Source organism: Dysidea avara, chromosome 2, assembly GCF_963678975.1.
Source record: "Dysidea avara chromosome 2, odDysAvar1.4, whole genome shotgun sequence".
Taxonomy (NCBI): Eukaryota; Metazoa; Porifera; class Demospongiae; order Dictyoceratida; family Dysideidae; genus Dysidea; species Dysidea avara.
Window position 1 is genome coordinate 36,068,453 of NC_089273.1, and position 16,541 is coordinate 36,084,993.

General features: G+C 34.8%; 1 protein-coding gene and 1 long non-coding RNA gene across 4 annotated transcripts; both read right to left on the reverse strand.

The window, feature by feature from the left end:
• Window positions 1–3,248: 3,248 nt before the first annotated feature.
• On the reverse strand, window positions 3,249–5,226 carry LOC136247207 (uncharacterized). 3 transcript variants are annotated; one of them, XR_010697190.1, is made up of 10 exons: window positions 5,022–5,226; window positions 4,832–4,875; window positions 4,606–4,781; window positions 4,503–4,556; window positions 4,268–4,382; window positions 3,801–4,204; window positions 3,656–3,748; window positions 3,517–3,604; window positions 3,395–3,463; window positions 3,249–3,343 (listed from the first exon to the last, which is right to left on the reverse strand). It is a non-coding gene; the product is annotated as an uncharacterized lncRNA (long non-coding RNA). The 3 variants fall into 3 exon arrangements; XR_010697189.1 differs by having other exon boundaries at window positions 4,268–4,447; XR_010697188.1 differs by having other exon boundaries at window positions 4,268–4,447; window positions 4,499–4,556.
• An 8,331-nt stretch (window positions 5,227–13,557) lies between these two features.
• On the reverse strand, window positions 13,558–15,838 carry LOC136247203 (uncharacterized). The gene is made up of 2 exons (XM_066038845.1): window positions 14,808–15,838; window positions 13,558–13,772 (listed from the first exon to the last, which is right to left on the reverse strand). The coding sequence occupies exons 1-2, from the start codon at window positions 15,752–15,754 to the stop codon at window positions 13,706–13,708; spliced, it is 1,014 nt and encodes a 337-aa protein (XP_065894917.1). The 5' UTR covers window positions 15,755–15,838; the 3' UTR covers window positions 13,558–13,705.
• Window positions 15,839–16,541: the final 703 nt, after the last annotated feature.

Below are 16,541 nucleotides of genomic sequence, written 5' to 3' on the forward strand. Positions count from 1 at the left end.
CCAGGTCTTCTTTCTGTAGACATACTTCTTTAGGTATGTCATAGCCCACAAATCACTTTAGAGGTTCTGTAAAGACACTGGGGTGACTTCAGACAACTTTATTGGTTTCTAATGTGTGGCGTAGTTATGAAAATGTGAAATGTATGTGTTTTGTGCATCTATAGAACTTCCAACAGCATGTAATTTGGTACAGAGCTTGCCATTATGACACTTGTCCATTTTGTTCCACAAGTGTTGTCTGTCAAGCAAGATTTGAGGAAAGTCACTAAAAAAGAGACAAAAAAGCTAAAAAAAGCCCGGGGAAATAAAAACAAACTAAAAAATAATAAAGAAAAGGGACAAAAAGACTCACGAACGTTACTTGGTAAAACAAGTTAATGTCAATATTGTATTAGAGCCTTTAGAGGGGGAATTGCAGTGAGAGACTTCCCTGAACTACGTATTAATGTACGTATATAATATTCCATGCGCTGAATGACGCCTTAAGCAGATTATACTATGGGGATAATTTAAACTATGCAAAATCAACCAGGATGAAATGCTAACTGGTAATTAGAATTTCATGCATGCATGAAACTACAGTAGTCTTGCAGTGATCAGAAATGTACACTTCCAAATCTACACCTTTCAACCTACACTTACAGTACAGAGTGTAGATTACTGTACTGTATGTGTAGGTTGAAAGGTGTAGATTTAGAGGAGTAAATTGCTGATCACTGTAACAGTCTTTGTTAATGTGACTGTTACAGTGATCAGCAATTTGCACCTCTAAATATACGCCTTTCAACCTACTGTAACACCTATATGCAGTACAGTATTCTACACCTCTAGATGTAGATGTAGACACAAAGCCTTAGGGAAAGCTTTTCATATGCATGGGCACTGCCATTATAATATAATTATGCTGGTGTATAAAACAAACATGACTAGATCTGAGGGCTGGTCTTGTTGCCCATGTCAGCAGATTCAAAAATACAAAGCTAGTCGACATGAATAAACTATGAAATTTTGCAATCAAAATCAGTTGGGTTGCTTTTGCTGGGTGCTCTTCTCAAGCCCAGCGGCGATCTGTACATGTGACCACGGGGGCCTTAGTGGAAGTCTGGTCAAGCTGGATGGCATGTGATGTGACTGTAACTGCTTCGTGGTGCTGACTGGTGATAAATGGATTTCTCAGTGCTGTAAATTTTCAGCCAGTTTGAGACTTGAATGGCCCATAACTTGGCCTAATTCATCCCCATGCCTTCCTCTTCAATTTTTAAAAATAGCTTATTGCCCTCCTTTCGGCCCTGGCACCCACCCCACTGGAGCTCAGTTTAAAAACTAGGGAGCAAACTTAGCTCATTCGCGCTATTGTACAATGGATGCTCTGGAAGGTAAGGAATTAGTGCGAAAATTTGGTACAAATAGCTTCATCAACCAGCTACAGCACACATCAGTGATTTCCTGACCCTACCCCTAACATTAAAACTAATTTTCGCGTCCCCTAAAGTTGAATGGTCGGGACAACCTACTAGATGCGTTCCCTAATGTTGAATAATTTGGGAAACCTACTAGACACGTGCCCTAAGTTGAATACTCAGGGCATAGCATACAACTAGTGTGCTTGATAGTGAGAAATCTAGTGGACTGCCGGAACAATAGTACTGACAAAATATTTCCAGCTGCTGGAACAATAGCGACTTCAAAAATAAAGTTTTTGTGGATCTGCAAACACTCCCGAAATGTAGCTATAAGCTAGACTAATTGGAGGTCTGAATATTTCAAGGTAAAATTTTTGCTTTAACACCCAAAACCACAAAAATTTCCCCCCTCGAATAGAGAAACCATGTATATTGAATCAGGCGATGAAAAGGCATGAACAATGCAAAATAAAGCGTGGTGTGTCCTTAGACTCATGGACTCACACGACCACATATGGCAAATGCCAAAAAATGGACATGGCAAGGAAATTTTAATTTAAAAAATCAATTGTCTGTCGATTCTGGACAGTCTCTCACCAGAAATGTCTTCCTGGATGCTGAGATTGCAATCCTTGCTGATGCTGCTTTTCCTTAATCTTACCAGGTCTGCTTTCTGTAGACAGACTTCTATCCTTTGACTCATGTGACCACATATGGAAAATACCAAAAAAATGGGCATGGCAAAGGAAATTACAGTAAAACAATTGATTTAAGCTATACAGCATTTTTCCCAGACTCGGTCACAAATTGGTATCAGGTGAGTATAAAATAATTCTATAGCTACTTCTTACTGATCCTGTTGTACCTTTTATATTCATTGTCATCTCTGGATTTGTCCTGGTAGACCTTCAGAAAGCACTAAAATTCTAATCGAGTATAATATAACTGTGGTAATATGACTATAATGAAAAATACAGTGTAAAAATGTGACCCAATCTGCAAAAAAAGGGGTCTTATGCCTTTCCAATTACATTTACTTGGTAACCCATTACTGACTTGTGAGCATGGTAGCTACCAGCCTGAAAATTGGTCACTTTACATGCCTAACATATAGCATTATTTCTGGATGCAATTTTAAGATGATATATAGCTTAAACACATGATGAGTTATGACTTATGAAATCAAATGGTGTGAAAATTTGAATGTTAAAAGGCCCCTTTTTGCAGATTCGGTCATAAAACATTAATGGGTTAGTAGTGTGTCAAATTGTGCCACAATGGTACACCATGTAAAGGGTACTATCCCTAAAATTAACAATAGTACTCTGTGGCACACACAATTAAAAATGTGGTGTGTTTGAACAGTCAGTTAGGTAGTAGACAAGTAACAGAAAATAAAAGATTTTAAAGTGTAGAAATAATAATATGTGATTGCATGAGCTATTTTTCCATAGACACTTCTTATTATTTAATGAACCTATATAGCAAATTTTATAAAGAAGTATAGTCTAGCTAACAGAACTCAATAAACACTGTGAAAAAAGCTCAGAATAATAAGGTTTATAACAGTCTTATTATGTTAGTATTGGAATGAAATAGTACAGCATATATTATTAGATTAGGACTTTACTATAACAAGCTTATTGAATACATTTAAGACAGTCATATATTAGAGATTAAATCACTAATATAGTGTAGTGTATTATCAGACTATACTAAGCCTATTTCAACCATATATTGGCCACTATACTACTGTACTTTTTTACTTTCCTATAATCTGTGGCTACCTTAATTAAATAATTTCTATAATTATATTTGTAATGAATTTAATTATGTAAATATAGCTTAAAACCACAATAGGTACAGCTAGTAAATCAATGTCTCCTTGGCCGGCCATGACAGTATCAAATCAATTTCGTCATTTAACAGTCTTTATCCAACTGCAGCAGGTAAGACAGTAAATACAATTCACAAGTTCCATTACAAATTACCTGTATTATCATCACCATGTAGAACTCTGTGACAATCTGTTAGTTGTCTGGTAGAACAGTCCCACAGCTCTAATACAAAGATGGTAAATATAATGTGTATTCTGGACAATGGTTAGACTAACAGTATGTAACAATAAGAATCTCATAAAACCGAGACCTTGTCTGGAAACCTAGTATTACCATGTAGAACTGTGGCTAGGTCCCACAACTCTATTAAAGATGGTAAATATAATGCGTATACTGAACAATCATTGTACTTACAATTTGTAACAATCTTCTAAAACTGAGACCGAGTCTGAGACTGACAATCCATGTAGAACTAAGACAAGTCTGATAAGACCAGGTCTCACAACCCTAAATGGAGGCAAACATAATTCATATTCTGGAGATTACTTTGTGTACTTACAGTTGTTATCAGTGAGTCTAACCAGACATAAAATGGCCATATAGTATGTGACTTTGTTGGTCTAATATCAGACGAAGATTTTTGAACGGTCATATCTCAGCCAAGAACAATGATATCAAGCTGTAACTAGCAGGTATGGTTATCAAGTGTTAAAATAAGTACATTCAAGCATTGATTTATGTTAAATCCGTATTCTTTTGGCTAATGTATAAGCATACCTGCTAGTTAGAGTTTGATATATTCACTCTTGGCTGAGATATAACCATTCAAAACTCTTTCTGACATTTACCCATACCCAAAACTCACAAAAATACTCCTACCACGTGGCCATTTTTATGTCTGTTACATAAGCTCACAAGAAGCATCTGATGCACTGATAACCAAGTCCAAGAATCTTGTAATCACTACGTACAATTGAAAAAACAAGACTAACTATAATATAATTTGCATACTCTCAGTTAACTTACTTTTGTTAGCAATAAGATCATGGTAAGTGAAATAAGGACAAACAAGATGGAACAGGTTCTTGAAAGCACTCAACTCGTTTACAGTGCCAGACGTACATGAGGTAGCAACCGTCAGCTGTTGATAAAAACATGAAGAAATAAGACCGGTTCCCAGAAGAAATGAGACCAGTTTCCACAAACCTAAATGAAGGTAAATATAAATTGTATACTTGACACTCTCAGTGTACTTACTTACAGATGTTAGCAATAAGAATCTCCTAGAGCTGAGACTAAGTCTGTAATTCCTACCCTATTGAAAAGAAAATGAATAAAAACACAATCAAGCTTAATGCACTTACAGCTGTAAGTAATTAGAAGATGAGGTTGAACAACTCCATGAAAAAAGAACAAAACTGTCCACAATGGTTGCTACCAGATTCTTTAAGGAAGCAGCTGCTATTGAAGGAAATTAACACTGCATATGTCGTACACTGACAACCTGGAGAAATAAGAGGTCCGACAAGAAACTGTACGTCTGAAGAGATAATATACAAAATCATAAGAGCAGACCATGCATACTCTTACTGTTGATGGCTGATGAACCGTGTCCACTCATCATCCGCCATAAGCTGAGATAACAGGTTATAAAATATGTAATACGTACACAGCAACATCAAAGTTGAATCATTTACAGGCCATTGTCATACAATACACAATAAACAATTTAATACGGCTAAACCTATCGTACAAGCTATCATTTTAGTCTAATACTTACTCATCTAGAGCTGTTTTTGATCACTGCCATCGTAAGAATTGGGTCACCACGCCGCCACTTCACCACTACAGCCAGCAGGGATGTACAGTTGTGGTCCATAACTATCATCGTGCGGTCATTGGACGATGGCGCCGATCGCGCACACTCTCTCCGCGAGATACACCGTCTCACATTTACAACATCTCAGGCTCTGATACAATAGCTACAAAGATGGCGACTTAATTGCATCTGCTACGCATGCGCACACCACTGACCCCACAAGCATTACTACCAACTTTTACAGGTGTGCTAACTGTGCAAAAAAATCTGGATTTGTATGACTCTTAGAAAAAATTGATTGAATAATTAATTTTTCTGGTATTATATGCTTTGCTGTATGAAAATGTGTGCATATAAAATTAGCTATCACAACAAAGCTAGCTATAGTGATTTAATAAAAGACTGTACTTATTGTAAAATCATCATGACTTTGTTCGATACAGTAAAAAAATCACATGCTGTCTGTATAAACAAAAGTCCATGAATAATGAGATGCATGGTGAAGCTAAAAAGTCAGTTATCACATTTAGTTAAGTAAACAAAGCCATAGCAAAAGAATGTGTATTAAACTAAAGTATAATCTGTTTCCCATAATATAAGATGGGGTTTATACTAAAGTATAAGATGGTTAGTATAATGCAAGACTATACTGAGATTATTTGTATAATTTAAGCCATTAGATATACCATCTTATATTCCTCTTTTTTCACAGTGAAAGTTCACTACAGCTAACACAATGAGTGGCTCATCATTTATTGAAAGTGCCATAACAATGTCTTACACCAATCCAGTGGAAGAAAGAGATAATAATATAATATGTCATCGGCACCACAGTGTCACCACACAATTACTTTAATGAAATAATAGTTCTAGTAAAGCAATTTCATAATATTATATGTATGGGTAGCCACTAAAAAGATTCCGCTATGAATATAGCATATGCTTGGTTAAAGTCTAGCTGACCACTCTAATAGAGTCACTGATTAGGTTACTAAAATAGAGTAGTCTCAATGTAGCCAGGGAAGTACTTTTGTGTGTTTGTGTGTGTGTGTGTGTGTGTGTGTGTGTGTGTGTGTGAGTGTGTGTGTGTGTGTGTATGTAGTGTGTGTGTGTGCGTGCGTGCATGTGTGTGCGTGTGTGTGTGTGTGGGTGGGTGGCATGGGTGTGTGTGTGCATGCGTGTGTGTGCGTGGGTGGGTGGGCGGATAACACACACAACACACACATGCGGACACAGGGGTTACCATATGGAGGTGCTGACTAACTAGTCTTAAAATCCCCCACACACCAATATACACTCACCCAAGCACACACAATGCAATCAAAATACTCTAAACAGAACACACAGAATTGTATACATGCTCTAACACATGTACATATGTCTGTCTGGACACATGTACCCATAAATTTTCATGACCCTATAATTTTTAATGATTTGTTACTGTATCTTCATGAAATTTTCAGAGTTAATATCAATTAACTGGCTTTGTAAAATTTTCAAAATACAGAAACCCTGTTCTACGTAGTACTGAGAGATGACCTGGTATGCAATGGGCTGTATGGTTTATGCTGACATGCATATGTCTGGTCTTTGCTGGTCCAGACATGCATTATACCAGCACAAACTACACCATATAATGTAACTGATCGTAAAAGAGTGATGCACTATGGACAATGAAAGTTCCAAAAATTGTATAATCTGTCTTATTCTGTGCATACTGCACTTAGCATCATTAGGTCATTCCAAAAGGGTCAATTTGATTAATAGTAATAGTGCTTTGTATTAGATGAAACCATAACGTATGGTATAGCACAGTAACAAAGGTGAATAACATTGTTGCAGTGAGATGTATATGTGATTTTTTATAATAAAAATATCTAATAAAATACTCTTGCAGCAACGTAAGACCATCACTTTAACAAAGCAAACATACATGCATCAATTGCAAGTTAGTATGTAAACATGCACATTACATTTAAACTCTTAATGATTAAACCTTATGTGGCATCATTACTTTCATCTGAAAACCATAGCTACATATTAATGCCATTACTTTTATAAAGCTGTATAAACATCCATAAGGCTTCTACATCATAACGATTAATGGTGTTCTATTGGAAGTTATATTCCAGTAGGAAAAGTAGGGCCTGCAAGATTTATATTTGACTGAGAAAATAGTGGTGACTTGATCCTCTAGCTGGGATTATGCATTTCATTATTATGTGACTGGGCCTGTGAAAACAGGGAATGTGGGCACAAACTACACTCTGTCACTCTATGGGTCATATCTCAGTATTGGAACAGAATAATTGTGTTTTTTAACTTGCATCATAAAGCCAATCAAATGCTCACTAACAGCTGAAAATTGCATTTCCATAGCATAATATTACAAAAAGTTATGAGTAATGAATGTTTGAAAAAATAGGCAAAAATCATGTGCCCACATGCCCTATTTTGGCATGCACAGTCACATAATAAAAATATAACTGGGCCTGTGAAAATAGAGCATGTGGGAACACAAAACTTGACTACTTTTTAAGAGTTTAATTTCATGCATCATAACTTTTAGTTAGTTACACTATGGCCATTTAATTTTCATCACTTATTAAACATTTAATTTTCATTATAATGCAAGTTACAGATTGTAGGTATTCCATCCCAATACTGAGATATAACTCATAATGTGGTGGGATGTAGTTTGTCAGTGCCCACACATCCTATTTTCATAGGCCTGGTTACATATATATACGTAGTATAATTTGAATTTGTTTCATACTAACAAGCTGTACTTCAGTAAACCCTCACAGATCATAGCGTAGCATACACATTGTTGAGTCATTATAAACAATAAATTCATACAATCTTATTTGTTACAGGGAGTCACGTCAGCAAACTAAATAAATTATAAAAGTGGTCCCCTTATCCATATAATCCATTAATTTGAAATTCTGTGGTTGCATGAATCCATTAATTCTGGCCATCACAATTCAAATATCTTCAGGTAGAATCATTATCTCAGTTTAATGATAAAACTAAAATTGTGGATGTCTGATAGTTAACCAGAATTTACAGTAAAGTGTATAATGTAATATAGTAAAGTTACTGTTGTGTCTAATACTAATTATGTTTATGGTGACTGTCACTTTCTTATAATCCTATTAGTAATTCCTAGTATAATTAAAGTCAACAGTATCATATATCATGGTTAAGTTATTGTTGTTCATTAGTCTGACATCATAACCTGTTGGAGTTACTAGCTGATGTACTGTAGTAAACAAGACAACTGATGAGATACATGATGTGATTAGACCCACTTTGTCGACTTGAATATTAACTTTGGTCCAAAAAGTTGTCAAAAAGTAGTGTTGTACATTTTATAATAATTATCCTGAATGCAGAAACTTAGTAAAAGATTATTTTTTAAGACTGTGAAATATCAATAGGGTTGCAATTGGATAATTAAGTTTATATTTTCAACAGTATAAATACCATTAGCCAAAATAGCCTTATTATCTGCTTATGTAGTTTCTTGTATTAACAAATCATGACACACCAACTTGATTGTTGATATGCTGTATACTAAGGGTGCACATAAAGTGTGGTGTTGTTACAACACTGAAGTTTAAGTAGAAGGTTGACAACTAAAACTCTTGTGTATAGACTATTTTGTATCCCATAGGCATTTTAGCCATGTATACTATCTTATTTAGACAAGCAACGTATTTTACTTGATAATGTAAAATACATTAAATGTATCATGACTTATTGCAGTGAATTGCAGTTAAAGTGATGGGCTTCCATCATTATAAGAGTATTTCATTAGATAAAGTCTTAATTGTACTGTTTATAGCTCAGCACTAATCACTGCAATTACGGCCTATAAACAAATGCGGAGGGAAATCAAAATTCCAAACTGTGATAAGTACATTAAATTGTTACAATTAATAATTAATGCATTAAAATATTAAGTCCATCACTGCATTAATAATCAAACCTTATATGGCATCATTACTTTCATCTGGAAACTATAATAGTTGCATGCTATTATTTTCTATAAAGCTGTATAAGTGTCCATAAGGTTATTACATCACAATGCTTAATGGTGTTCTATTGGAAGTGTTAGGAAGGGTAGAGGCTGCAAGATCATAATTAGTATAGGTAATCACACACATTTGAGTGCAATTTTGGCTGTTACGAGTACAATTATTCCATAATTTCATGGAAATGTGTGTGATTGCCTACTAATCACATAGAGACCACCCTTCATGGTTTGTAGTACACGTCTATCCAGTTCTAAGTGACCATTGACTTCTACCAGGTGATCGCATCATCCTTCTTTGTATTACATCATTTGTTGTTGCACTTAAAAGGCTTCACGTGTCAGCAATTCTGATTGGCTGCTCAAAATGTCTACATATGTTGTACTTTAAAGGCTTCTGTTATTCTGCTATTTTATTGGCTACTTTACAGTGCAATTACAGAAATGAGGCCATGTGATTTGGGATTAATTGCGTTCCTACTATTGAGACTAGTGTATGGCAAACTAAATCACCATGTGATTACAATTATAAGAAAGAATTAGTTGGTAAAATGACTGTGATTTTTTTACTAAAACTTCAGGATTTTGGTGGTGATTTATACTGTGACATAATAATACACGTGACCCACTCTGACAAAACCAGTCTTATGGCTTTTCCCCATTGGTATCAGTAGACAAATCATATAATTTGTATTGTAAATAAGGTAGCAACTTATTACTTTACTAGCTAAAACTGTCATATAACACTATAGGCATAGGCCTGAGTCAAATATGTTCAAAACGTTTCCCTAAAAGCTTTCAAGAATTTCTCAAATTTTTCACCTCTTGTGATTACAAGTTCCCATTATGCTTGCATTATACTCCTACATTAGCAACATTTCTTTGAAACTTTAAGGGATGATTGCTGTATTGGAGTACTTTACCACAAAATGACTGTTCTATTAGAAAGTATTGGTATAAGTACTCCATTGCTGTATACTTTTTTTCACTGACTTCTCTATTAGGGAGTATTGATCTATTTTAAAAGAACTAAGTTCCATAGTTTGAATTATCCTCCTAACATGCTAGTATTTTGCATTTATATTAGCATTTTATACTCTAGTATACTTTCTTATACTGACACATTTGATGCAGGGCTAGTGGCATTGCTTCAAATAGAGACATGAAAATTTATGAGTTATCTCACATTGAAAATCTGTAAGGCTAAAAGTCTGATTTTGTCACCACCACTACTTTTCATCCATTGGCTGCTATGTATCACTGCCACTATTTTCTTCACTATTGGCACTGCATTATATCATAATGATTTAATTTCTTGCAACTAACACAATGCACATGATAGCACATAAAGCTGCCATGAGGTTTCTTGAAATTGTTTTCAAAATACTGTGATTTTGCATGCATTTGTGTAATTGACTATGTATAGCCTTATGCCATCCATACGCATATGCAAGACGGTAAAGCTTTCAGTACAGTACAATATCGTTGATTTGCTTATTAGTTGCAGACACTAAATTCTAGTGCACCATCAAAGTATTTAACTAGAGAAAATTTTCATGCATAGAAAAAGGCTAGCGCTCTGGTTACAAACCATTTTATGAACAGAATAGCAATACATTAAATAGTACCTTTATTTAGAGCCTTCAGGTTGTGTGTACAAATGTGACAAAAGTGCTACTTTTTTAATGCCTATCACAACATAACAATTGTTATTTATATAACAATGTATATTACCACTGCTATATTCTTCCATGTATGAAAATCCCAACATTTATACTAGAAGTGATACAAAATAATATGATAAATATTCAAGTATAAAATGGATGTCACACCTCTAGGAGATCTTCTACCACATAATCCATGTAGTTGCCTTTTATCACTCCACCTTCTTGATCGTTGGTAGTCTTTCATACCAACAATCCTCATCAGTTGCTAAAACAGCTTAACCCTTCAATACTGATATCAACCTGTGCTGCTTAATCTTCATAATGTTATGCTTGGTGTCAAATCTTATTTCCTTTCCCATGAATTGACCTGAAAACATAACACCCAAGCTAGTATCACTCTGAAATGTATTTCTACCCATCAATCCATCCGCTTCACTAGTTAATCCATCACTTTAGTAATTATAATAATAAGTATATATTTCAATCCAAAATCAAACTCCATAATTATTAAGATAAGGGTCATTCCATGTCAAAACAACAAGGAATTTTGGGTCACCTCTCGGATTTTGACAAAACTTGGTGTGTTTGTAGTACCTGTCGTGCTTATCAATCATGCAAATTTTTAGCTCCATACATTCCATAGTTTTGATTTATGACCACAAATATTTTGAATATTTCATGAAAAATTGGTCCATTTCTATAGCTAGTTACAAAATCAACTGTAACTTAGCACTGTGTAAATATTTTTAAACACAATTTTCACTGATGTAAGACTGTTGATTGAACTTTCCAGTGATTCCTAAATTATGAGATATCTACTTAATTATGGTTCAAAACTACTGTATTGAAAATTTTAATCCTTTATATTTCAAAAAATGCCGCTTGAAATTCTTTTAACTTTTTGTAAATAATGATTGGATCATGGTCTATGTTTGATAAAATTTTTGTGGTGGGACCACAATGGGCTCAAGAGACATAATGAATTATTTTGTGGTATGCAGTGGAATTTGCAGCCTATTATTGCTATATGGGAGTGTACACCTCCAATAACCACTACTGGCAACAAGGCCATGCCAAGTATGTCTTACATGTCTAGGTAAAGTTAGTGACCACCTGTATTGAAAAGACCACCCATGTACTGTGGTTGATTTATACTTCTCTAATTGTATATTAATGTATAGTTCCAATTGAAAGCATCAACCCCCTTTCTAGCGAGTCCAAAAATGGTCATAATTATTAGACAAGTTTACTTTAACTTACAGAGATGACCATGGCATGTGTCCTCATGTGAATGTTGTACCATCTTTTCAGTAATACCTTCTTCATTAAGTTGAATCCCACTGTAGTGAACTTAGCCCTATTTAAGTTGTGTATGTGGCTGCATAGGCACAAAACTCCTCAAAAGGGATACCTGGATACTTGATAACCAGGCATCTGTTTATACTCCCACTCTAGTGGTGCACATGCATGCATTTGCACCAAGGTACTGTACTTCTGTGATTTTGTAATATGAGCACTTTATTATAGTCCTAGGAATGGAGAGGGGTTTTACCATATACGTGCATTACTTGTACCTAAATGTGCGTAATTAATTACTAAGGCATAGGGATGAATCAAGCCAAGTTATGGGTCATTCAGGTGTCAAAACTGGTTAAAATGACAGGAGATTTGTGACAGGATTTGCAAAAGGGGTCTTATAACCTTTCCAAATTTCCAAGTTTGATGAGTTCACAACACATCATGTGTTTAACCGATTGTCTTAAAATTATACCCAGGAATAGTGCTATGTTAGGGGTGTAAAGTGACAAAAATTCAGGCTGGTAGCACACACACAAGTCAAGTAACGGATTGTCAAGTACATGCAATTGGAAGGGCTATAAGATCAGTTTTCGCAGATCCGGTCACATTTACAGCACAGATCTTTATTCAACACCACAGAGCACTGGTGCGGATTGCCACTGTGCTTGGGAAAGTATTCAGCAGAAGCATACCACTTGAGTATAGCTGATTTTGATAATGTGTTTATTTGCATTATTGATGAAAATCAAATCTGCTATCATGGGCGATAAGCCCGGTTATCCCAGATCTAGTCACATGTAGGTATACTTACATAAGCATGACCACTGAAATGTGGTGTAAGCCTGAATACATGTAAGGTTGACACAAAATGGTACACATGTTGTTCAGAAATACTGTTAGTTTTAACTTATGTATTAATAGAATCGTATACAATCATACCTGTATAAGCATGGACATGAAATACTTGCATGTAGATATATACATGCATGTGTGTATTACTTATAATTATAATAGTGTCCATGTGTAAACGTCTGGTTGTGGAAGAGAACAATGCTGCATTTTTAGCATTACAAATGCACTGAGAGTTGCTAGTATAAAGCTGATGAACTTTTTGACCATTTGGAGAAAAAGTAAAGTTTTACAAAGTGTAGAAATTATTTCAGGGATATCAAAAAGAGTTTTACTTCAGAATCTCAAATAGACCATGATAATTTCCATCATGAAAAATATTCAAAAATGAAGAAACTAAAATAAATCAACTCATTACACTGCCCCATATCTTCAAGGAGCTATTATCATCTCCAACTGCAACTCCACACCAATGAAACAAACCAGAACATAAAGGACATTAAAATAGGTACAAGGACAATGTTGAACCAAATTTAGCAGCACATTTAAAATACAGGGTACATAATAATGTGAAATGCTAAATAACAGTCTACATGTATCCATACACATTATAAAACTTCAAGAAATCAAGCAGCTAACTACTCAGCCATAATTATTATGACATAACACCATAAGCTACAGAGGGTAATGCAAATGTACATCAGACTAAAATATGGGTAAAGAGAAAATGTATGTGTGTCACTCTGCATATATTGCACATTTGTCAATGTTTACATCTCAAATGTTAACAATTAGTCTTCAATCTCATTCATCACTTCAATGAAGGATTCGCGACAGTGGGTAGCTTCAGTATCCTTACTGTATGGATGAACAATAAACAACAATTATGGCAGCAAATTGTTTGTAGTTAATAAATTAAGTATCAATCTGTACTTAGTTACTATCATACATGCACATCCAGAAACACTTGTATACCATTAATGAGCTCAAGAAAATGTGTTTTAGAAGTACTTTATAAATTTTGTAAGAACACTTTACAATAAACACTGCTACAAATACATTTATGCACACATTTAACAAAACCATGTAGTATACACAATACACTTAACAAATAAACACTAATGCAAATATCTATATAATATACACAAATACTTGAGGAAAGGGCAACTGAGGAAATCGTTGGGCAGGAATGATGCAATAAACTTTCACACAAGCTAAATAAATCCCATCCAAAAACAGCTTATAGCTGTAAAAAAAGTGCGTGTCCAAGTAAAGCAGAGTTAACTGTGACAAAAAGTAATGATATCATACTGCGGCCATGTGCGAGGTGTGCAAGTTATAAAATTAATATTAGCTAATCAGATAATACAATGTTATTGTTAAAGTGTTAATGAGAACTGTGTGATGCTGCTAGTTTTTAAATGTGTGAGCATCTTCATAAATGCCACACAAATTTAATTCTCAATAAAGCAATGTGTATCGATTCTCTGATAGCAATAAATAGTTTGAGTTTGGCTGCCTTTCCTGTATATGGCAATGCTACGAACAATGCTACGAACAGATTTAGTGTGGTACTGTAGGTTCAAATTCTATGACAAGTTCACTTTAATTTGTTGCGGTACATTTTGCACCACCTATCCTGTTTTCAAAGGCGCAGTCATATTTCCTAACTCATGAGGAGTTATGTTTTTTACACTATGACTATGCAGTTACCAAAAGCATAATAATAAATTAATTGGCTTTGTAGCACAAGCTCCAGAATGCAGGTATTCTATTCCTGTATGTACTGAGCAATAACTTGGACATAGTTTGTGCTTACAAGCCAGGTTTTTAAAAGTCATAAATTAATTTTCTGTGTACCTGCTGTACACATAGATTAGCAGCATTACTTACATTTCACATATATAAGCATTCCTCCTGCTGCTATCATCAATAACACTATCAACAAAGTCTCTCATTGGTATCTCATTGTTGTCAATGGTAGTGTCTGGTTTAGGTGGTATACAGGTTCTGGTAACTTTTTTGATAGTTCCTTTATAAAGGTATATTTCCATCATCAGAAAAGCTCCTAATGGAAATAAAATTGTGATAAAAATAAATGACAACAACAAATCTTGATCAAAATTGTCAACAAGTGGAAGCATAGAAACCACAATCATCAACTGTAAAATCATCCCATCAAACATGTTAAGCAAGTTGCTGGTATATGGTCTAATTGTCATATGTATTAAGGACATTACAGCATTTACAGTAATCAACAGATACTGGGTGGTGTTATCATTAGATGAATTGGCAATGACTATTAGAATAATCACCAGTCGACATGACATGTAATAAGCTGCAAAACTACGATACTTGTCCTTATAACATCCTTGAAACTGATCCAACAATGGCTTTATCCTGGTGAAATTTATCCTGTGATTCAGGAATGGCTCAAGTAGAAGAAGAAGTGGTAGACCTACCACAATAACTAGTGTACATAAAATAGCTGCAATAACATATGGTAGATGACGTCCATGAAAATACTCTATGTCAGGTGACAGGTAAGTGTAAACCTTATCTACATTATGAAATGTCAGTGATCTCAATAGTAGCAATGAAGTTGTGGCAACTGAAGTATATGACAACAGCAGAAGAAAACATATGACATGGATAATTCCCCTACTTACAAATGCTGAAATCCTGTAAGATATCCGTGCTGACAAGCAGATAACAGATAAAATGATAGTGACAGCTAGTGGATGTACATAATGAATGAACTGTTGGTCAATTCCACTCATATTCTGTACCAAACAAAGTTGTCCTAAAAACTGTGGTGTCACCTTAGCAATACTGGACATAATGCTAACAGTTGTAAACAATCCTTGTGTTGTGTACAAAGTATCGCTCAACAAAATATCCACCACACTATAATAGTATGTAATAACATACAAATAACTAATCCCAACATGATAGTATGTCATAATAAACACCAATGCAACTATAGCTATCCAGTATATGATCGATAATGTGACAATCAGTGCTGTTTGTCCAGTTGTACACTGACTAATACTTACACATTCTACAGAATCAAATGAAAGAGTATAACCATCCTCACAGCTACCACAAGCAGTGCCATTTCTTTGCAAATTACACTGGTTAATTCTCATGGGTGAAAGTTCATAATATCCATTAGCAGTTTCACAACAAGCAAAGTTACAATAATTATTTGGACAAACTGTCACTGTAGCTTTACTATCAACTTCACCAAACCAGTAACCTCTTTTGATAGATGATGTACTACCAGAACAAGACACAATATCACTATCATTGTAGCATACACACTATTGAGTGTCATTGTCATAGTGGAAACCAGGGTGACATGGTGATAATTCAGTTATTAGCTTCATAGAAATGGTTTTCAGGTCAGACTTGCTGCCGTCATGTGAAGTGATAGTTATAGAATAATTAACTACATCAGAAACTTCTTCTCCTATTATTCTAATTCCTTGGAATCCTTCACAAGTCACTACTAGCACATAACTTGATCCACTGATTAATTGATGCTCTCCATTCTCACCATTTATTATAAAAAGAGTTCCATCAACAGGTTGATCATAGTAGTCCAGCACACAAGCATCAATTATA